This window comes from Chamaea fasciata, unplaced genomic scaffold (genome assembly GCF_029207755.1).
Source record: "Chamaea fasciata isolate MVZ Bird 193981 ecotype frontalis unplaced genomic scaffold, bChaFas1.0.hap1 SCAF_12, whole genome shotgun sequence".
In the NCBI taxonomy this organism is placed as follows: Eukaryota; Metazoa; Chordata; class Aves; order Passeriformes; family Sylviidae; genus Chamaea; species Chamaea fasciata.
In genome coordinates this window covers 19,635,225-19,657,549 of record NW_027094097.1, presented here as the reverse complement: position 1 = coordinate 19,657,549, position 22,325 = coordinate 19,635,225, and the positions used below count along the sequence as shown (strand labels likewise).

The 22,325-nt window shown below is 50.6% G+C and overlaps 1 protein-coding gene across 1 annotated transcript in view; it reads right to left on the bottom strand.

Moving 5' to 3' along the window:
* The window catches only part of LOC136296087 (hydrocephalus-inducing protein-like), a 73,148-nt gene that overhangs the window by 45,191 nt on the left and 5,632 nt on the right, over window positions 1-22,325 (bottom strand). Inside the window, exons 4-16 of the mRNA XM_066194910.1 lie at window positions 21,500-21,634; window positions 19,877-20,076; window positions 16,424-16,545; window positions 14,919-15,123; window positions 11,823-12,015; window positions 10,601-10,700; window positions 9,241-9,359; window positions 7,835-8,058; window positions 5,854-5,921; window positions 3,568-3,800; window positions 2,655-2,755; window positions 1,276-1,411; window positions 664-828 (exon numbers count right to left, since the gene is read on the bottom strand). Coding sequence (XP_066051007.1) covers window positions 664-828; window positions 1,276-1,411; window positions 2,655-2,755; window positions 3,568-3,800; window positions 5,854-5,921; window positions 7,835-8,058; window positions 9,241-9,359; window positions 10,601-10,700; window positions 11,823-12,015; window positions 14,919-15,123; window positions 16,424-16,545; window positions 19,877-20,076; window positions 21,500-21,634 — 2,001 coding nt within the window. The remainder of the gene's footprint in view (window positions 1-663; window positions 829-1,275; window positions 1,412-2,654; window positions 2,756-3,567; window positions 3,801-5,853; window positions 5,922-7,834; window positions 8,059-9,240; window positions 9,360-10,600; window positions 10,701-11,822; window positions 12,016-14,918; window positions 15,124-16,423; window positions 16,546-19,876; window positions 20,077-21,499; window positions 21,635-22,325) is intronic.

Genomic DNA, 22,325 nt, shown 5'->3' with positions numbered 1-22,325 from the left:
AGAGAAACTTTCAAACTACAAATTATTGGTCCAAAGGTAGAAGCTTTGCAAGAAATCTCTAGTTAAGATCAGGCTGACAGTTAAACAACTGGTTATTCTGGTGGGGAGAAACCCTTCTCTTTAAGGTAAGCAGCCTGATAGTTGAAAGCAAGTGTTTAGTCAAACTTCAGGCTCCCTGGCACAGCCTGCACTGCCTGTCCTCCCTGTTGACTGGTTTACATGCAGTGCCACAATGGCCCAGGTTCAGATGTTTGGTGCCATCCAGGGAATTTGGCATCACCATTTCCATGTTTGAATGTAGTTTAAATCCTTGCAACTACTCTTCAAATGCCAGCTTTCCTTTCTTCTACAGAAAGCTCAAGGTTCCCAGAAATCTTCTGACATCCTCTTTTGTGCTGAGAGGTAACATTTTAAAAAAGGTGTTTCCAAAGCTAATAGCACTTTAAAGAGTAATTAAAATGATCCTCAATTCCAGCTTAGATGAACTACCTTCTGGGTCAGACACTGACATTGCCACCTATAAGGCACGAGCTGTTTATGCCACCAGTCCCTGCTGTCCTTCTCCACAGCAGCCTGTGCCTCTTTTCCCCGGAAGAATCCCCGCACACTGTGCACCCTGCCAGGACCAGTTGCACAAAGGCACACACCTCCCCTTGCACTCACCAGTGGGTTTCTTGCGTCCCCAAACACGCCGATACAAACATCGGTGCAATGCTTGCCCAATGTTTGGATTTCAGCCATAACTGGAATCTCTGCAGTGCTCCGAGGCTGGACAATCCCACAGGGTCTGGGGCTGGAGTAGAGCACAGGAGAGTCCTCCTCGGGTTCCTAGAAGGGACAGAATCAAATCCAGCTTCAGAGGGACCTCTGAAGAAACTTTAAACTCCTCAACATCCATCCCAACAGCAACTTACACACATTTTTAAAAATCCCCAGGACAAAGGTAAAAGGCACAAACAAGGTGCAAGAATTGTAGGCTTAGCATTCTCAGGGGGTTCTGCAAGGAGGCTGCCAGCACAGGCACTGGTGTCTGTGGATGCAGCAGCTTTTCACAACCCTCAAAGATCTCCCACAAGAAAACACCCTGAAGACTAGAACGTAAGCTCTTTCCTCAAGAGATTAAACTGCATCCTAAAGTTTACATTCAGGTAGGATCCTGTTCTCAGCAGATCTTTAAGACTGAATAGAAACCACCAAGGTCTCATCCCAACCCTTTTCCCCCCTAATAATCTCCACAGTAATATTTGACAGGAGGAGGTGGATGCGATGCCAAACCTGGGGAATAAGCCCGTAGCAGCCAGGAAGGTGGGTGTTATTCCAAATGAAGAACTTCCTCTCGAATGGCACCTTCAGGTCGCACTCATGGAATCCGCGGTTTTGGGGGTACACTTGCAGCTCAGGAACGAAACATCTGGGCAAAGAGATGACCCCAAGGGAATCAGAGATACTGAGAGAATGGAGAACGTTGACCCCCAAAGATTGTGAAATGGAGCACAACACCTTTGTCACTGTCAAATACACATTTAACAGCCCTATGGTGAAAAATTGCCTGCAAAGTCTTCCCACTCAAACATGTCTTGTCGAGGAGGGGCAAAACCTGAGAGGCAGCACCCAGAGGCTGCCAAGTGCCCCAGGCAGACCACTTGGTCCCACAGCTGCCTCAGCCCCTCCTTTACTCAAGAAGGTTTGCAAGAACTCCTGTAACAGTCCCAGTGATCCATGAGCTCTGGGGGAGCCTTCCCAACAGGGATCAGTGCTCATTAAGGCTCCAGGAACACACGACTCTAGTGTCTCAGTAAAAATGACTCCCTTCTCTCCCATGGTGCTGTTTCCCTGCCTGAGAACTCAGCTGTTTGCCCCAGCCTTGGAGGGCATGAGACATCACCTGCCCCACAGAGTGGGAGATCACTCCCTCCCAGTTCCTACAACTCCCCTGGTCCTTCACTCCACAGGTCCAAACACTGACTGTCCCCAATTGCACTTGCTTTTCAAACATGGCAGCCCAGGCACTGACGAGATGGCTCTGCCTGGGAGTGGGAACAGCACCAGGGAACTGCATCCCTCTTGTCATTAAACCGACACCTAGAGCAGCACAGCAGGATGGAATTCTGCTGGAGCAAGAACAACTTTTGCTTTAAGCCTGAGAACATCAAAGCTCAAAACAGGAAGCAGAGAGAAGGGGAAAAAATAGAGCTGACCTGCCACATCAAGGACTCATTTCCCCTCCTAAGATCCTGCCCTCACCTCTCTTGCTGTGAGCCATTTCCCCACTGTCACGTGCCCTCGTTAACAGAACCAGACCCTGACCCTCAGCAGACTGCTTGGTGTGCCCCAAGCCAACGCGGGCTGGTTGCAACCCAGCACAACTCCACCTCTTGCAGGAAGAAGGCGAGGAGGCCCTTGGGAAATTTGCTTCACCTCAAGCACCAGGTCAATAAATGATATCATTCCTGGTCCCTTTAGAAAACGACCCAGGACCACGCTGGGCTGTCAGCAGGGCTCCTTTTCACCACAGGCTGCTTTTCAAGCACTGCTGTTCTCATGTCCAGCTGGGCAGAACATGAGGTCATTAAACAACACGTCTCCTTGGGAGCCGCAGCCAGCACACCCTGTGCAAGGCAGTGTGCTGGGGGAGGCCAGGGAAGTGCTGGTACCTGGCCTTGATGATCAGTGATGCCACTCCCTTGCCAAACCACTCCAGGTCCACCAGCAATTTCCGGTTGTATTCCGTCACAGTGTTGGAACACAGGGTCACCTGGTGGAAGAGAAGAGCAGTAAATTCTTCCTTACAAAAGCTCACGACTCACGTGTGATGTCCTCCAGTTTTTGTGGTAAGAAAAGGGAGGATTTTGCCTTAATTCTTCTGCCGCTCCATGTGGAGAGCACAGTCTCTAAGAGTAACAGAAGCCGTCTGGCAAATACCAGATTTGTTAAGCACACCTTGCTATCGGGGCATAGGTCAGCTAAATGAAAACATTAGACTAAAGCTCTGTGCAGCACCGTATTCAAATTAAGGGGCAAATTTTCATCTGACTACAATGACATAAATGCAGAGGAAATCTCCTGACTTGAACAGAATGAGTTCAGCTTTACAGCGGGAAGCTGAAGGCAAAGCGTGGGCCAGCAGGTGCTGGGCAGTTCATGGCTGCAGAGTTTTTTGCCTTCACTGGAGATCCCTGCAGTGAACACAAATCATTCTACTCCCCAGGACAGGAGAAATGAGACCAAGAAGAAAAGCAAACTGCTTTATATAATGACATCTCTCTAACAGCCACCTTTGGTCCTCGTCCGTCCTCTGCCCACTTGCAATCGAAGACATTGCTCTCAAAAACACCAAAATGCCTTCAGTACTTGACCATATGGTACATGATCTCAGCTTGTGATTTTGGAAACAAATCAGTGCTCCTTCAGGAACGTCCCGAGTAACCCAGCTCACAGAGGCCCCACGCCAGTGCAGATCCTCGCTCACACGATGATCAGAGCTGGCATCAGAGCTAAAGCCCTCCCACACTCCCGTGAAGCTTCAGACCCGCTGCTGAAGTGTGTGTGGCTGGACTCTTCCCATACCTCGATGTCCTGGTGTTCCTGGGATTGGAGGGTCCTCTCGCTGGGATTCATTGTAAACTCCCGTGGCTTCACAGAAAAATGAATTCCCTCCCTCCAGGAGGGGTCACTGTCGCTGAGTATTTGATCAAAGCTGCTAACAGCAGGCTGAGTGCCATCGTCCGACACGCGGAGCTTGAACGTCACGGGCACCCGCGAGGTGTTAGTGAGGCGACAGGTCTTGGTGCAGGGAAAGCCTAGGAAAAGGACACAAATATCCGTTTAGGCACCAGTTATGTCGTGACTCCTGGTGGGAATACCCTGGTAGGGTGAAAGCGTGATTGGAGTTTGGCTCTTTATTATCTGAACTACAGATTACTGAGAAGCTGCAAGAGGAATTAGTCGTCACTTAGTTCCCTTTAACACTGATTCCAGACTGCAGCCTTGAAAATGCCTGCTCTTAGCCCTGCTCAACACTGCAAGCTTCTCTCTTTCTGATGGGGAGAAGCTCCCTCACCTGCCCCAAACCAGCACCAGTTATTTCTCCCTGATGACTGTGCACCCAGACCGAGCATTTCCTCTGAAAATTCAAACTGTAAAATTCCCTGTTAAGTCTGCCAACACTCCTACCGTTTTCAAGATATATAAACAGTGAGTCGTCATTGAGAAGAAGCTACAGCAAAACAAAGTGAGGATGGAATCAGGAACCAGAACGTGATGCAAAGCACCCTAACACAGTTTCTCTCTGCAGAATTCTTAAGGCGTCTTTTGGTTTGGGCCAAACAGACTGGGCATGTGACAGCTCAGAGCCCACTCAGCTGGAGGCAAACCCGAGCCTTGACCCAACAAGCGGGGACATCGCACCCATACTACTCACTGTGACTGCTGCCTGCAAGGGTTTACCCCACCTTAACTCTGAGATTTGCTTTCCATATTGGAAAGCCAGAGACACTGCCACGCATGGTGGGGATGTCCTGCAGAGCCCGGACACCAGCCACAACCCGCTCTGCAGTGGACTGGCTGGCCAGCTCTGTGGGGAGGAGACTTCTCCCCAGGCCTGCTCACCAAGAGTCATTTGAACACAGATGGGGGAAAAAACAACTGCAGGCGCAGCCCAGAGCTTCTCTGTGCCCATCAACAGTAATCACTGCCGGCTCCAGCAGGGACTCCAGCAGGGAGGCAAGAGAAGCACAAAAGGGACAAACACAGATGTCAAAACCTCAAATGAGACTGAGGTCACCACATGCAGACAACAGTCAACAACAGTTAAACAGAAGCAAAGATACAACAGCTGCCTTCAGCTGAAGAGACCTTAGGAATGCGTTTCTACCTGTTGCCTTTCTTGTTTCATTTATTCAAAAGGCAACTTAACAAGTGCCTCAGTGGTGATGCAGGGTGGGGAAGAAGCAGCTCAGGAAAGGCAATTCGTTTTCTTAAAACGTTCAACAACTTCATTGTTACGAGTTTAGGTTTCGTAGTGAATTTTGGCCTTGGTCCGGGAAGGGAGATACAGGGGGTTTGGGGTGGTCTCGGCTGTGCGGGTGGGCTTTTCCATCCGGGGCTCTTTGGGAGCTGTGCCGTGATGCCGCGGGCGGTTGTGAAGTCGGAGCCGAGGTTTGCAGGGGGCAGACCTTTCCGTCCTTCCGCCGGGGCTCGGGAAGGTCGGCAGCGTGCTGCTGCGGGACGTCGTGCGCTTGACGCCGGGCTCAGCACCGTGATCGAACCTGCCCGCCTTCCCCGCTTCTGCCTGCTCCCGATTGCCAGTGCCCAGATCTCCTGCTGCCCGTAGTTTGCAAAAGCAGCGATTTCCTCCTTCCTTCCCTGCCCGTGCCGGCTGGGAGGGAATCACTGCCCTGCCAGAGCCCACAGCTCCTCCAGCCTGTGATCATAACTACACCAAAGGGGAAAACGGGACTTGGCGGGTTGGAAACTTCTGGCATTGCATTGTTGTCTGTGCTATCCTGATATACTCTAGTAAAGAACTGTTATTCCTTTTCCATATTTTTGCCTGGAAGCCCTGTAATTTCAAAGGTATAGTAATTTGGAGAGAGGAGGGTCATCATTCCATTCCATGAAGATTGCCACCTTCCTTGGCACAATCTGTCTTTTAAACGAGGACGGAGACACCAGAAAATACTTGGTTCTATTTGATCCCACAATGGCAAAATGCTACCTGAGGCACCTGCAGTTCACACCCTGAAGAGGCTGTTGTGGCAGAACATGAGCAGTGCTGGATGCTTTTACGTTCAAGTGCTCCATTTTGGAGCACACAGATCCCTCCCGCTGTGTCCCAGCGCAGGGAACACTCACCAAAGGAGATGTCACCGAAGTCGAGCTCATCGGTGTCGAAGTGTAAAGTCGGCCCGACGACACACCCCCTGCGATGACAGGGACACAGAAGGAAATGGTTACGTTAAAGGGAATTGCAAAGCCGCCGGCTGTCGTGGCTTGGGGGCATAAAACCTGGTGTCAGGGGCATCGTGCGTTTCAAATCAACGCACCACCATGTGCTCAGCACAGCGTCCATGTGCACAGGAGGCAGCTAAAGCCAAGAGGCCAGCAGCCCACAGCCACTGATGGGGCTTTGGACGCAGGGCAGGCAGGAAAAGCCCCCAAGTTGCCGGTGGTCCCATGAGGGACCCTGAACACCCACCCAGACGTGGCTCCGTGCCTCAGATTCCCCATCTGTAATGGGATGGACATAAAGGTGTCCCCACAAACTTCTGTAACCAGCCTTTCCCGCCACAGGTTCCCTGCTTTGCTACTTGGCTGTAACTGGTGTTCCCATGGAGGGGCTTTCTCTGGAGATTTTGACCCACACAATCGTTACAGACAGAGTTTTGAGACAGGAAGCCAGGGGAGCCCCAAACATCCTCTAAAAAGAGCATTAACAGTTCTACACAGTGGACAGATGAATCCTAGAGGAAAGGACCAGCCTGTCACTAGTGCACCAGCTGGCACAGCCAGGAGCAATAGCTTAAACAACCAAACATGGGTGTCCTGAATCTACCACACCTCCTCACCTGTCCTTGAACTCAGCAGACAGGCACTAAAAGTCACCAACATCCACTGAAGGCAGCACCTGAAGCTGCCCAACACGAGTTTATTTCGTGCTTGATGCCCCTCAATGCGCACCCTGCCTTTTGGTTAAAAGTCAAGGACCAGTGAACTGTGTCTTCTCCTGTGTTCACAGGACTGCCCCTGGCTCCGCTCTACACATCTCAACAAGAAACACCTTCTCTTGCTCAAGGAGGAAGCTGCTTATGGAATAACATCCCATGCATGACCAGTTTGGGGGAGGGACAGAGGAGAATCAATTATTTGATGGTGAAAGGTTCCCTCTTGATTTCCAAAATAAAAATAGCAGCACTTTTCCTCCAAAAGCAAAGCCGGTGCAATCGTTTCTCTACTATGGGCAGACCTAGTCAACACTTTTCTCTTGCTAGGTAATACGTTACATGTTCTTTTTAATCCATCTCCCTTATCTTATTGGTATAATCAACTGCAGATTGCTTTCATTTCTTTATTGCCCTGATCCAGTGCCTCCCAACAGCAGCAGCCTAGCTCCAAAGCTCCAGAGCAGCCAGCATCAGCTTTCCTGCTTACACTACGTTATCCTACCAGCACACGCCTCAGGCTAGCAGGGACAAGCCCTCTTGCTGCTGTGGTCCTGAGGACTGAGCTCTGCCTCCCCCATCATCACCCCTTCTCCCTTCTGCAGGGCCAGGATCATGGGATGAAGCCCATGTCCTTGGGACGGTTCCTGCTGCACAGCTCCCTGTCTCCCACATCAGGCTTTTCCTGGCTGTGGAAAGGAGGTAGCAGAGCACTCTGCACAGGAGCTCGGAGCACAGCCTGTCTCCATGCATGGCCATGAGAGGTGAGCTGAGGCTGCTGCTGCCCCTTTGGGATGGATTATTAACAGAAGTTTTTAAAAACACTGCTGCTGGTGGAGAATCACCCAGGCTGGCCCATCTCCAAAGCCCTGGGGGCCTTGCTGGGTGTTCAGGGGGGACATCCCAGAGCAGCTACTGCCCAAAGCTGATCCATGCCACTGCCTGCCATGGCCCAAGGCAGAGGGAGATCCCTGCAGGGAGGAGTCATTCCAGCTCCCGGGTACCACACGGGGCAGCAGGCAGCCCCACACTAAGGCAATGCCAGGATCAGAGCAGAGATTGAGACCTCAGGAAACATCTTTTTTCTCTGCCTGGCCCCAAAATGAGGTAGGTGAGAGATGTCCCAGAGACAGCTACAGATGTGCCCACCCAGAGTAAGCTCCCAGAGTCCTTACTTGATGGTCAGGATCACAGGCGTAGGAGATCCAGCCACACGGAACTGGAATGGTTCCTCAAACCGCCCCAACACGGCGGCATCCAAGGAGATCTGAATAGTCTGGATCCCACCTGGTGCAATGAGGCCCTCCTCGGGTACAAACTTGAAGCAGCAGCCCACTTTCGTGTTTGAAGGGATATAGGTGAAGGGAGCATCAACAACTCCTTTGTTCATCAGTTTCACCTGCAGCAGCAAGAAAACAAAATGCAAGTACACGTGAAATCTTCCCTTCTTGGGAGTTATTTTCTAATGGCGCAATTAACACCCAGAAAAGGCAGAAGATGCTTTGTGCTGCTGGACGGCAGAAGTCAAAAAAATACAACAGGACAAGTTCTGCCTTTGGGTTTTCATGTGAAGCTCACACAACTCCACATAACTGGAGTCACCCTGGGGTTACCCCACGGACACAGAGCAGTCCACCTCTGGTCAGTAGCACCAAGCTCATTCAGACCTGGCCCTGAGAGCAACGTGGGGTGATTGCAGCTGTGTAGTGAATCACCACAGAGCTGCTGCTGCCCCAGTCAGCACAGCTCCAGCAGTACCGTATCTACGCATTTACCTTTTCCCATACCGTGAAAACAATACACTGAGAATGAGGCATCAACATCAAAATGTACAGACAGCACCATCTTTTGGTAAGAAAACTCAACGTGTCTTTCTCTTCTACAGCCAAACTTCTGAAAGTGTCTGGCATGATGATGTGCCTCGTTTTCTGCCTCTTTCAGTTGCTCTCTCTTTTTCTTTTGCAAACTTGACCCCCAATAGGGGGGAGGCAAATAGGTAGAAAAATCTCTTGCTTTATTCCCAGGAACACTTTTCTCCTCCTAGAGCCAGAGATGCACCAAGCCTGAAGTGTGGTGAGGGATTGGACAGCAAGGGGAAGAATCCTCAAGCCCTTTGCAAGGGCCTGCACTGAGCCAGGAGGCTGGATGGCTTTCCTGTGACTTCCAGGAATGAGCAGGAGAGACACTTGACTGAAAATTGTTTGCGGTGGACTGAAGCTCAAATGTAGCCAGTTTGTCCCAGCCGCTTCCGAACAGCCCAGTACAAAGGTGCCTTGTGTCTGGTGCTGCCACAAAAGCCTCTGAACAGCTTTTTGACCCAGTGTTGGGTCAAAAGGGGTTGTTTTGCAGGAAGCCTCCCAGCTGATCCCTATGGAAGGCTGCCCAAAAGAAGGGAGTGGGGCTTCATGAACAACAGACACATCTTTCTGGACCCCCCCCCTTCCCCCCCCCGCCCAGATTTGACCAGTACATCAGATATTCCCTGCTCACAACTGCCCAGGTTGCCAGGAATTCCACAGCTCCACCAGGCTTGCTGCTGCCTCAGGAGCCATCAGGATCCATCCCATCCCCTGGTGCTCACCTCATGCGTGTGGGCGGTTTTGACAAAAACTTCCCCGAGGTTCAGGGTATCACAGCTGAGTTCAACCAAGGGTCCGCGGCCTTCCCCTCTGAGGCGCAGGGCCAGCCTGCTCTCACGGCCTGGGGAGAGATGTCCATTTCAGTACAATAATTCCCTCTGTTCTACTGGATTTTCCAGGCTGCCTCAATGCTAGTCCCTGATTCTGAGCTGCATGCAACCAGCTCTTGATGCTGCAGCAGAAGATATGGACCCTTCTCTTCCCTCAGGAGATATCCCCTGGGGCTGACTTGCAATTTCTAACCCATTCCTTGGGCTGGTTTCCAATTTTAGCCACCAGTTTGCTGAGTTTAAAACATCTCTGGTGTCCTGTAGTGACAGGCCAAGGAGTAATAGGTATAAATTGAAAGAAAGGAAATTTAGGTTAGATATTAAGAAGAATTTTTTTACTGTGAGGTGGTGAGACACTGGAGTAGGTTCCCCAGGGGAGTTGTGGAGGTTCCAGCCCTGAAAGTGTTCAAAGCCAGGCTGGATGGGGCTTGGAGCTACCTGGTCTAGTGGGAGGTGTCCCTGCCCATGGCAGGGGCCTTGGCACTAGACAATCTTTGAGGTCCGTTCCATCCTTAACGTACTATGACTCTAGGGTTTCCTCCCCATGCACTTAGAGGAGCTTTGAAATCCATTCAGTGAAGGCACAAAGCTCACAAAGATTTGGCAATTGCTACCTGGCAAACTGCCAGGCAACAACTGCCAAACCACCTGGCCCAGCAGCACAGGACTGCTGTCCTCCACTTCTGACACTCGGCACTGTGTTCTGTTTGCACAGACTGAGAGCTGCAAGGTGACAATTCCCACACAGGGAGAGAAGCAGGTGCTGGCCAAGGGTGGTCCTTCTACCAACACCCTGGGCTCAGCGGGGCTCCGCCTCCGCTGGCCTGGTGGTGTCTGGAGGTGATCCAGGCTCAGGGAGCACATTTCTAACTCAGCTCCGACTGCCTGATGATGGATCCATGTCAAATGGACCCATCCTGGAGGTCAGTGGTCTAGAGGGGCTTAGTGCTTGTTCACTAAAGCTGTTCTGCTCTGCAGCTCCTTGGCCTTTGAGGAAATGCTGGCAAAGCCGTGCCATGAAAAGATCTCCCTGCACTGCCTGGGTTGTTCTGGGATCAGCAATCCAGACACAGGTGTTCCGAGCCCTGGCCTTGCATGGGAGACTCCCTGGAAGCTGCAGGGACACTGGGGATGTGCCAGCACTGCCCTGCTGACCAGGAACTCTTCCCAGCAGTTACATGGGAGCCCAGTGGGCTCGGGCTTGCTCCATGGCTTCACTGTGGGTGAGAGAAGCAGGGCAAAGGAGCTGTACCTGAGATGTCACAGTAGGCCACACTCTGATACTTCAGTGCTTCCAGGGGTTTAAAGGTCACCTTGATTTCAGCCGAACAACGTGGCCCAATCTCTCCCTCCTGAAACAGAAAGAGACAGAAAAAGATTTATCTTCAAACTTCACACTTCTTGTTTTCAACCACTCCTCTAAGCCTTTCTTTAGAGCATCAGTGATGAGTAAACAACATAAGGAGCCCAAGGAAACACTCTAAACCCAGCTCAACACACCACTGGGCGCTCTCAATGCTCAGCTGATCAGCCCCCACTCTCCACAATGTTCCTGCTGCTCTGACACAAGCTCCTGGTCACATCATGCTGCAGTCAGCTACAGTGGTATCTAACTGCCATTGTGCACTGGTGGCTCTTGGCCTTAGATGGGCCATAGGAGTAACCAAGAACACGATCCCCTTCCTTGGAAAGAAAAATATTAGTTTAACCTTTTTTGAAAGAAAGCAGAGGTTGGGATTATTCTAGGATTTACTCCAGGATGAGAAGGCATTTTGCACTGTGCAGACACCAGGCATTCATCATCTCTCACAATGCCAATACTCAGAATCAGGGCTCTGGCTGATGGGAGGACATGGGCGTTTGCTTGCATAAACAGAAAAAGAAAAGGTTTACTGTCCCCGTGTGCAAGAGAACTCAAGATGCCCATTATAACCTCCCACCCTTGTGTCCAGGCTCACAGACGACACTGGGAGACTCACAAACAGTGCGAGTCGTGGTTAGAGGAAGGGACAGGCATTTCTATGATTAACCTTGGGCTGAATTTGGCCTCCTTTTCCCAGCGAACCCTTGCATGCTTCGTGTCGATACGTGAACTGGCACTGCTCCAACACCCTCCGCTGAACCCCACGCAGCAGCACGTGTCGGGGGAGCCCCTACCTACAAAAACTGCTCCCTGTGGACACTTCAAGGACACGGAGTGCCCTGAGCTCGAGCCCTGGCAGCAGAGCTCAGCTTTGTCAGGCTCCCAGCCCTGCCTTGAGCCTGCAGGGCAGAAATACTTTCAGCAGTGAGCTCTGCAGCCGCACCAGAAACTCCATGTCCTCCCTCTGAGCTCACCGAGCCAGCTGAGGATCTGCTGAGTGACCGCACCCGGGGGAAGGGGCGGGGGTAGGGTGGGCGGGAGGAGGAAGAGGAGGAGGAGGAGGAGGAGGAGGAGGAAGAAGAGGAAAATGAGGTTCTCAGCTATCACTCACCATTGGCTCAATGGAAAAAAAGTCATTGGAGAACAGCAGGGGGTCTTCTTGCACCTTTGCCTTCTCCTCCTGGACCTTTTTGCTCAGGAGGGCGGTGCGATTTTCACAAAAGCCCTTCACCTTCTTTATTTTTTTCTCCTCCACGAAGTCTTCCATCCAGACCTTTGGTGGTGGCTCCAGCAAATCACACTGCCTGCAGCCACAGGGAGAGAAAAAGCCAGCAGGTCATTTAATATATTTGCAGAGAGAAGCGGAAGTGTGGGAGAGCAAAGCACTTGGGGAGGAGCGGCAGCTCCCCAGCAAGGGCTGACCCCAAGCCACGAGGGTCCCAACTGGATCAGAAGATAACTTGTTGTGCACTAGCTCAGCAGGTAGCTTTACTCCACACTTGCAAGCTCAGGAGAGCTTTGGAAAGCCAGCATCCCTCAAGAGAATCTCCTGCCTCAAAGCCTCTGCCAACACTGAGCGAGAATCCACCAGCCACCTCAGCTGGCTTTTCCTACCACTGAGCTGCTCGGGGGAGGCAGATAAAGATCACGGAGCACCCACTGCAGGACTTCCCTGGGAAAGGGAGACAAAGCTGGGTTGTGGTTACGTGTTACCAGCATTGCTCTTTGCTTCTTCCATTTTGGACCTGCCCTGTTCCCTACTCTGCCTTTCACAAGAGCATCCCAGAGCACTTCCAAAGGAAATTGATGAATTCAGGCACCGCATCCCTTCAGTGATATCCAAGGTTTTATATGCATGAAAACAGAGGCTGTGAGAGGGGAAGGGACTTCGTGGTGCAGGAGGGAGAGAGCAAACTCCTGGAGAGATCATCTTTTCAGGATCCAGAGCTTTTTGGGTCCCATCCCAGTGCATGGTAGTAGAATGGCCAGAGAGTGAAAGGATCCTGCACTGGCTCCTCTCATAAAAAAAAGTCCTCTCTGCTCTGAGATCTCAAAAGCATCTCTGACAGCAGGAGAGTTGGCCTTAGAGCTAACACCATCCCTAAGACTGGAAGTAAGGAAAAACAAAATGTCCTGGTGACAGTCTAGGACACAAACTGGCATGAAAACAAATGTAATTGGAAAAAATCCACAAAACCAAAACCAGGTTGAAGTTTACTTAAAGAAAACTCAGTTTCTTCTGAGGGGAAAGTGGATCACCTGGGATCCAGGCTGAGGCAGGCAAGTAAGAAAAAATGGAAATAAACAGCCCAGGGAAATAGCCAGAGGTGGTCATGGGATTTTCTTTTAACATACAGAGCTCGTATGGAAGTCAGACACTGTGTAAGTAGACAGAGAACAGTGGAGAACCAAGAAGCCCAGGGCACTAAAGGACCCTCTTGCCATCCATTCAAGCGGGTGAGGCTCGACCTCCTGTTCCTTTGCAGGTGATTTAAAATGGCTCTGGGGAGTGCAAGCGACCTGGCCCGCAGCAAACAGGCGCTTGCCGTGGCAGTTCTGGCACAGCAGTTTGGGCACAGCAGTTTGGGGACAGCAGTTTGGGCATGGCACTTTTGGCACGGCAGTTTTGGCACGGCAGTTTTGGCACAGCAGTTTGGGCTGGCAGTTTGCACAGCATTTTTTCATTTTTGCGTGGCAGTTCACGCAAGCAGGCCGAGCAGAAAGGCTGCAGCCACCCACCCTCCTTGTGTAGCGGGCTGTGTCTTTTGGTTGGTTTTGAGGTGCTTGCCTTTTTTTTCCTTTCATCTTTCTGCCTTTTTTTTTTTCCCCCAGCAAGTTTACAAATGATCAAAAGTCATTGCTGCTGCTGCCGCCAGCAAGAGTGTACGATCTCAAACAGAACCCCCCAGGAAGGACACAGCTGTCCAGGCCCCTGGCTGCAGGGAGGGTCTGAGCCTGGTGTTAATATCAGAGGATAATGTGAAAGACACCTGCGTGCAGTGTGAGCAGGTGAATGATCTGCTCTGTCTAGTGGCAGAAGGTAAGGAAGAAGTGGAAAGGCTGAGGAGCATTAGGGAGAGCGAAACAAAAATAAACTGCTGGAGTTACACCCTTCCAAGCCCGAGAGAAGCTCAGCAGGAGTCAGAGGAGCCCTGCCCTTCTTGTGATCAGGCAGAAGGAGAAGACCTAGGAGACAGTGGGGAATGGGGATGGGCTTCTGCTGAGGAGGTAATGAAATCCTGTCCTGACCCCCATCACTGCACCCTGACAGAATAGGTATGAGGCCCTGGATCCAGAGGCTCAGACAGATGACACTAAAAGAGAAAATTCTGTCTGGAGACAGCTGCACTTTTTCTGCCAGACAGATCCCAGCCTCAAGTATTACGAAGAAAAGAAGGGTAGTGGTAGTAAGTGAATCCCTTCTAAGGGGAAATGAGGGCCCTGTATATCGAGCGGATCCGTTCCACAGGGAAGCCTGCTGCCTCCCTGGGATCCAGGTACTGGATATCACCAGGAGATTCCCTAAGAACTAAATGAACTTCATCTGTTCACCACTGTCTGGGGGTACAGTGACTGTGAAATAACAGAGTTTTCAACAATCAGTGAAACAAGGAGGGGCATCAACAAAACTTCCACTCTGGTCTTCTGGAAGGCAGCCTTCGGCCTGTCCAAGAGACTGTTTTGGAGAGGACCTTGGGAAACAGCCTTTACAAACAAAAGGGTCCAGGAAGGATGGACATACTACAAGAAAGAAGTCTCGAAGGCACAGGAACAGACTGTCCCTGTGTGCTGAAAGGTGAGCTGACAGGGAAGACAACGAGCCTGGATGGGCAAGGAGATTTGGAAGGAACTAAGGGGAAAAAAGAGGGCGTATCGCCTTTGCAAAGAGGGGCTGGCAACTCAGGAAACGTTGAAGGATGTTGCCAGGTCATGTAGGAAGAAGATTAGGGAGGCAAAAGCCCAATTAGACCTTGAGGAAACCCAGTCATTGCAATCAACCTTTCCTTCCCAAAATGCCATCCTTGGTTGGAGTATAAATGGAACTGGATTGCTGTGCTGAGCTCCTGAAGCCCAGGGACACGCACCCTAATGCCAGGGATGGTTTACTTGGCCTAAACCATTCAAAATCACCAACACCCCCCTGAGGCCATGCACTAGTTTCAGTCTTGGGCCATGTATCTCACTGAAACGTATCTTTCAAACCAACCTCCTCTTCTCTTCATTGTCGGCTTCCTCAGTAGGAAACATCTTCCACTGGAAGTGGGCTGTGATGTTACTCCTGTTCCTGATGAACATGCTTGTGTGGCTTGCTGTGGTGATGAAAGTCTTCTCAACCTTCACGGAATATGTGCTCAACCCAATGTTGACATCTGCAGCTTCTGCGCGAAGGAGTGTGAAGAAACTTTCTTCACCTGGAACAAAGCAGAGTCTTTGCTCAGCTAGCTCAGTTGCTGATGGAAGCACAAGGAACAAAGCAAACCACAGGTCACGGAAGAAAGTGTCATAGCTTTTAAATGTATTAGCAGTTCCATGGATCAGTACATTTAGCACGTCCTGACAGCTCTGTGTGTACGGCGTGAGGATGTCCTGGGCACCTCCTTAACCACCTTATTTCTGAGAGTGTTTGTAGAGATTTGGCCCCAAGGTGACAGTATGTACAGTGGGATTTGTCAGATGTGCTCAGGTGACCCACTCAGATCACTGGGATTTCTGCATCAAAGTCCTTCAGGTGACACTGAGGAGCCCTGGTCAATCCTGGCTTGCCGAGGTCTCCCCTGCGCATCCCACGAGACTCCTGCCTCTCCTGATCCCTTGGATCCCTTGTTGCTGACAAGCAAATATGCCTGGGGGCATGTGGGCAGAAAAAGGAGACCCAGAGGAACAGGTGAAGTGACAGCCCACAGCAGGAGGGGACACAGGAGAGGAAACACAACCAGCCTGGCTTTGCAATATGACAAACCACTACAAAATGAACACCATAAAAATCATCACCGTCATCTCCCTGTCCAAACCCACAGCCCCATCAGTCTTGCAATATTTTATATTGTTCTGATCTCAAAAACCAAGATGGAGCATTTCAGATTAAATAAAAAAGGACAAGGAAAGATTAATAAGTACAGAGCAGCTTCTATACGAAGACTGAATGGGATTCCTCAGTCTAGAAATCAAATGGGAGATGAGAGAGGTTTGCAACAGCATGAACGGCCTGGGAAATGGGGACGAGGAAAAATTTGTCTTGATTTGTCACCATACAGGAACTTGAGGGCCTGAAGGTGTTATTAGGCAAAAACTACATAGATGCGTAGAGGGCAACATAGTAAAAGGGTCTGTGACAAGCCAGTGGAAAAGCGGCATACAGGACAGAGGTGTGCAAGAAATACACTGCATTGGAGAGAGTCTGACGGAGACCTCGCAGCTCACATACAGCACTGCCCAGGAGTAAAATAAAACTTCACCCAGGCGTAGCCACACAGTAGTGGAGAATCAGGGTTCCTCCTTCCTCCACTCTGCAACACCCAGCAAAACAGAATTCCAAAAATCTCAGCCCTGTTAGAGGGGATCCACTTTTTCAACCATTTAAACACCAGCTATTTCAGTTTTCTTTGGGGCAGAGCTGGAACAGAGAAGGTACATCTAGAGGGAATTGAGGGGGATGAACAGGGAGTGATGGTGGAGAACTGTCCTGTGTCCCGTGCGTTGCCCAGCACTCACCTGTGCAGCGCGCCACCAGGGACCCGAAATGGTCACCGCTCGTCAGCGGGTGAAATCCCACTGTCACCTGCATGGTGTGACCAGGGCCCAGAATTCCTTCGGCTGGAACCACGGAGAAAGGACTGCAACACAAAGAGAGAGATCAGGACTTGGGGGGACATCTGGCCATGACATTCCTTCTGCAGTGCAGGTCACTTCAGCTCACTTGGGCAAGCAGGGAGCAAACAAACTACAGCCAAGACAGACGGAACAGCCAGGATCAGAAACAGCTACTGACCCACTTCTGAGGAGATCCAGCCCTCAGAAGATCCTGTGGGATAAAACGACCTAATCCCCCCCATACTCGGCATCCAGCCTTCTGACTGCCAGCAATCCCATCAGAGAATGGTTTGTGAAAAGCACAGAGAGAGTTAAGAGCTATCTGCATGCATAACTTGATACTGACTGCCTCAGGAATTTCTCTTTTCCTGCTACCTATAAACCTCCTCTCAAGAGATGCAAATGTTAGGGCACTACCTCTCTTGTGAGATTACAGCCTAGGAATCAGACAGGGAGAAGGAACTTTCCCTTGAAGACCACGGAATAATTACTGTTGAATTTGCAGCGTGGCTCTTTGGTTTATTTTACCTTGAAAAGATCCTGAATTAGCACATTTTATCAGCATTTCAATGAAAGCTGCTCTACAAAAAGGAGCAATCAAAACTCTGAAAGAGTGCAAATGCAGATTAGAGCAATACAGTGACATGGAAACAAGACCCAAAAGGAGGATGCCATTTACAATCTGAAGGATCCAATCCCAGCTCTATGAAGCACCATTAGCAGGAGCACATCGAGGAGGCAGAACAGGAGGGTTTTGTGTATTTACCAGCAATGCAATCTGGGACCCTGGGTTGTCATCCAGGCTGGTAACTGTTTGCTTGGCTCACCAGACAAACTCTGTGCAATGTGTTGGAAATAATTACGCAAATGTCTTGGTGCACTTTGGATGTAACAGGAGCAATTAGGATTGGTCACCAGGCGAACAGTTCTTGCCTGACAAACACAAGACTCCGTGTTTTGATGCTCAGGGACAGCTCAGGTGAAATGTGCTTCTGCCCAGAAGTTGCTGGGCTTTGTGCTCTTCCACAGCCCCACTGAGGAAACAAAAGTTCCTCAGCGCTTTGCTGGTGGTCAATCTGTGCACAGAAAGGGTGTTCTGGGGAGTTTGGTGCTGAACTTATCACACACAAAAATATAGAGAACATCTGGCAAGCTGAATTTCATTCATGTCAGTAGTGACAGCTGATGAACTTGCTTCAGGTTCTGCTCACTAAGGACCTATTGCTGCAGTTATGGGCCTGACCTGCTCCATTACCACTAGTGAGAACATCACTAGTGGCTGATGGAGAAGCCTTGGGCCAGCAATGTTTATGTGCTGGATGTGAGACTTTGGGGAGAGAGGAGGAAAGACAAGGCCCCAGCAGCCCCGGAGCCCGATTACTGTACGAGCTCCCACATCTGCCCCGAGGGTGAGCCAGCACTGCTGCAGGTCTCTGCTGGGGCTTGGGGGATCGGTGCTTGGTGTGGGCAAGGCACAGGAGTTTTTTCTTATTATTTTGTCAGAAATTTTGCCAGAAAGAGAAGCTGCCAGTTAAGGGAGTCCCTGGCCACACTTCAGCACTACCTTCCCTTCCCTTCCCTTCCCTTCCCTTCCCTTCCCTTCCCTTCCCTTCCCTTCCCTTCCCTTCCCTTCCCTTCCCTTCCCTTCCCTTCCCTTCCCTTCCCTTCCCTTCCCTTCCCTTCCCTTCCCTTCCCTTCCCTTCCCTTCCCTTCCCTTCCCTTCCCTTCCCTTCCCTTCCCTTCCCTTCCCTTCCCTTCCCTTCCCTTCCCTTCCCTTCCCTTCCCTTCCCTTCCCTTCCCTTCCCTTCCCTTCCCTTCCCACTCCTGCCCCATGTTACATACTCCTGCCCTCAGATGGCAGGATGCGAATAACACTCCTGGGAGTGACTTCAGGCGTTGCATGAGAAAGAAGATATCTTCTTATTTTCAAATTACCAGGAGAAGAGGATCCAGCCAAGTTTCAGTTGTCAGGGCTGAAAAACTGAGTGCAAATCAGCCCTTGCATCTCCTACATCCCACCCCAGGCTGTACCCACCAGACTCCTCTGTTCCTGCTGGAGCAGTCATCTCTCATATAGACCTGGCTCCCCAAGACCCAAGGACACAAGCTCTACAGTTAAACTTAACTCCTCTGAATTTCAGTCAACATCACTAAGCTGTTCCCTGAGCCCACAGATAGGAAGGACTGTGAAGGAGACATCCCTGACGCTATAATAACCAAATGAAAACCACTGCCAAGAGATGGGGCTGGCAGGATAAATTTTGGCCTTTTACGGGTTGATTAGAGCAATATAGTGAGTTAATTGTGAGCTGCTCCTTAAGATAGTTCTCATCCTGTTAGATCTACCCTTTCAATGAATCACTACTGCACCCGACAGGCAGAAAAGATAAGGTCATGGAGGGGTTTTAATAGGTTTTCTTCGGCTCTTTAACTAGTCCATTTGTATGTTTGTTTCCTTGTATGGCATCTAAAGACAACTCCAGATCTCCCAACGGCCCCTTGCAATCCCCGGACACTGGTCTTGCTTTGAGCAGTGTATTTGCTCAGACAATTTCCAGAGGTCCCCTCTAGAAAAAGTTATTCTACGTTCTTTTATCTTTTAAAGCAGCCCAATTGCTTTTCACACATTCACTAAATGTCTCATGTTTCTAATACACCTGTGCATATACCTATGGGCATGTGGTGTATTGATAGGCATTAGAGGAGCTTGACATTTATGAAAGTTCCCAATGAAGAATTCATGATCTTTTGGCAAACATTTAACACAAACCAAAATGAAAAAACAGCAGAAACACAGGAACTTCAGAGTATATAAAAAGAGATCTCAATGAAAGGGGGCACGACCTTATTCAGAGATTTAAAGCACGTGTTTGAAATTTTAAACTGGCTTTCAAAGGTTCATCACGGAACAGAAGAGAGGACTGATGCCCTCAGCTGACAAGGGAAATCAGATCAGCTTTAAGTAACAGGAACTGCACCGGCTGCCTGCAACACAGCTCATGTTGGGCATCTGATGCAGGGACCACTGGAAAGCCATGTGCCTGTGTCCTCCCAGAGAATGGGTCTGTTTGGCTGACAGTGGTGAGTACCCATTTCAGAAGCTGCTTGTGCTCAGGAGGGCGCAAGCCAGCTACTAACATGTTCCAGCACCCCCCAGGAAATCTGGGACGGAGAAAGCTCAAAGGCTGCATCCTGCTAAGAACACCGAAAGCAAGAGCAGATGCCATCCATCCTGCCCATTTGCAGCCGGCGACGCAGGGCAGCAGCTCCCATGCTCTGGTTCCTTTTGTTGTTCTTTCCCAACTCTGTTATCCCCCAAAGGTGTTTTGCACAAGGACAGATGAGCTGCCTCACCTCTCGGTGCTCAGCTGGTAATGAGCTGCCAGACTACCAGAATTCTCAATCAGCAGACTCTTGCGGGTGCTGCCTTTGACAGGACACTTTGAGAAGTCCAGCTCGTCGGGGAAGTTCAGGATAGCTCGGGCAGGGATGGCCCGAATTGGCACAACTATCCTTTCCTCTCCACTGACGCAGACGAGCTCATGGGAATAAACCTGCAGGAAAAGAAACTGTCTCAGCACAGGTCATTTGGCGCCATCTCCATGGCAGAAGAAAAGCCATTTCCTATATCCCTTCAAGGGTATCAATTTACCTATTCCACCCCCAAATGAACAATAAGTTCTACTAATATCTCACATTTTAAAGGCAGCAGTGCACTTTGCAAAACCTATCTCAGTGGCATTAAGCTCTTGTGTCACTTGGGTCATACAGACAACTGCCCTAGGCCACCATAATTTTTACTCTCAATTTTAATGATGTTAAATAATTCCTAAGTCCCTTCTAAGGAACATGGAGCTAGGGAACACAGGACATTCCTCCTTAGGTTACTATATTCCCACTGATTGAGAATAGGACAAAGTGTTAAACTGAATCTAAGCAACAAAAGGAAACTGAGAAAACAGCTGCACCCAAAGAGATCCTGGACCTCTGGCCTGGTGTAGAAATATCTGTTTGCTCAGAACTCCCCTCTAACTTTGCCTCTCCAACCAAGTCACGAGAAGAACAGTGCTAAGAGGTAGCAGGATGCTGTTGCAAAGAGCCTCTCTTTGTTTCCCGGCAAGGCTTCCTCCCTTCCATGCCATGTCCTAAACCCCTCTGTATGAACCAGCCTCCAGATCACAGCGCTGAGAGCAGACTTGCCAGGGCCTCGGCACTGGTGTTCAAACTTGCACGCAAAAGCACAAGTGGCATGGAATGGGCGCCAGCTGACAGAGCAGCCACAGTGACAGGCATGAAGACAGAGCCGCAGCAGTGTCGCTGCCACCGGCTCTGGGCCCACAGGTCTGCCTGCCTGCAGGCTGTACCTGCCCTACACGAGCTCTTTCAGGCAGGTGTCCAAGTCCCCTGCAGCTCACCAAGCTCCTGCTGACTAAGGGCACCTAGAGCTCAGTGTGCCTGTGCCAGGCTGGGCCCACGGGCACAGCACATCCTCTGCCCTGGCCTTGCAGCCGTATCATGGTCAGCTGTGCTCTGGGACAGCACAGCCCAAGGCTGGAGAACAGAGGGTGTGAAAAAGCACCGTCCTTGCTCCAGCCCCGGGTGAGGCAGGGAAGCTGTTGCCAGTCAGGAAGGAGGAAAGCTCTCTGACCTCTTTGTTCCTCTAGTACTTTGCAGAATAATGAAACCCCTTCCACTATACCTAGAGATGGCCAGACATCTATCAACACCCCTCTATCATTTGCATACTGTTCCCTGGGCATCTTTCTTCCCTTGGGAATGCTCAGAGGAATGTGCAGCGAGGGGAAGCAGGGCCTGTCAGGCCTGGGTGCAGGGCCTGACAGCACATGCCAAGCTGGGACTGGCTGCAGGCTGCCTGCCCACGGCCTGGAGCCAAGCTCACAGCATGGGCTGTACCCAGAGTGCAGGGACAACAATGGCTTTGGAGATAAATCTGTGTTTTGGCTCCTCCAGTCTCACCTTGTTCTCGTCAGGAGTGAAGTGGACGTGCACATTGGTAACGGCGCCTCCTGGCACGGCACGGCATGCATCACTGGGGCCCGCCAGCTGGAAGTAAGGTGAGCTCTCCATGGAGACCTGCACCCTCTGAAGATTCTGCAGGAAAGACATGGAACCATGATTTTGCCACTTGAGGAAACAGGACAAGAGGAGACCTGCCCATGCCCTGGTGACGTCCTTCCTTGACCCCTTTTCTAAAGCCCTTTCAGCTGTGGAGGTACAGGCACAGAATTCCCAATGGTGAACTTGAATCCCTTCTGTCTGGCTCCAGCATTTTGGTCAGGGGCAGTAGGGCAGTGCCTGGTGGGAAGGAAAGGCCGAGCAGGTCAGCACCAGCAGGATGGAGACAGAGCACCTGAACCAAATCATCTGCATATTCAACAGGGCCAAAAACCTGCTGGCTTCTGCCTGCACACAGCTATGCAGTCGTGTTCCACAGAGGGTTTGTGCTACCTGAAAGCATAACAGCACATTATCCCCGGGGAAGGAAGAAATTCCTTTCTAGCAGGTCAGCTTTGGATAGGGCAGTTCTGGGAGATACAGTCATGCAGGCAGAGCAGCAAGAGAGGAGACCAAACACTGTGGCCTTACTGGGAATAAAAGCAAACCTGAAAAGCAAAAGAAGGAACACAGCAATCCCTAAAAAAAGGAGACGACAAAGAGAATTTAAAGGGCCAGTAAAGCAGCAAGGAAGAATCATCAACTGATTACAGCAATCACCTCCCCAAAAGTGATGGAAACACAGACAGGCTGTGCCTACTGACTGTGGGCTTCAAAGGCATTTTCC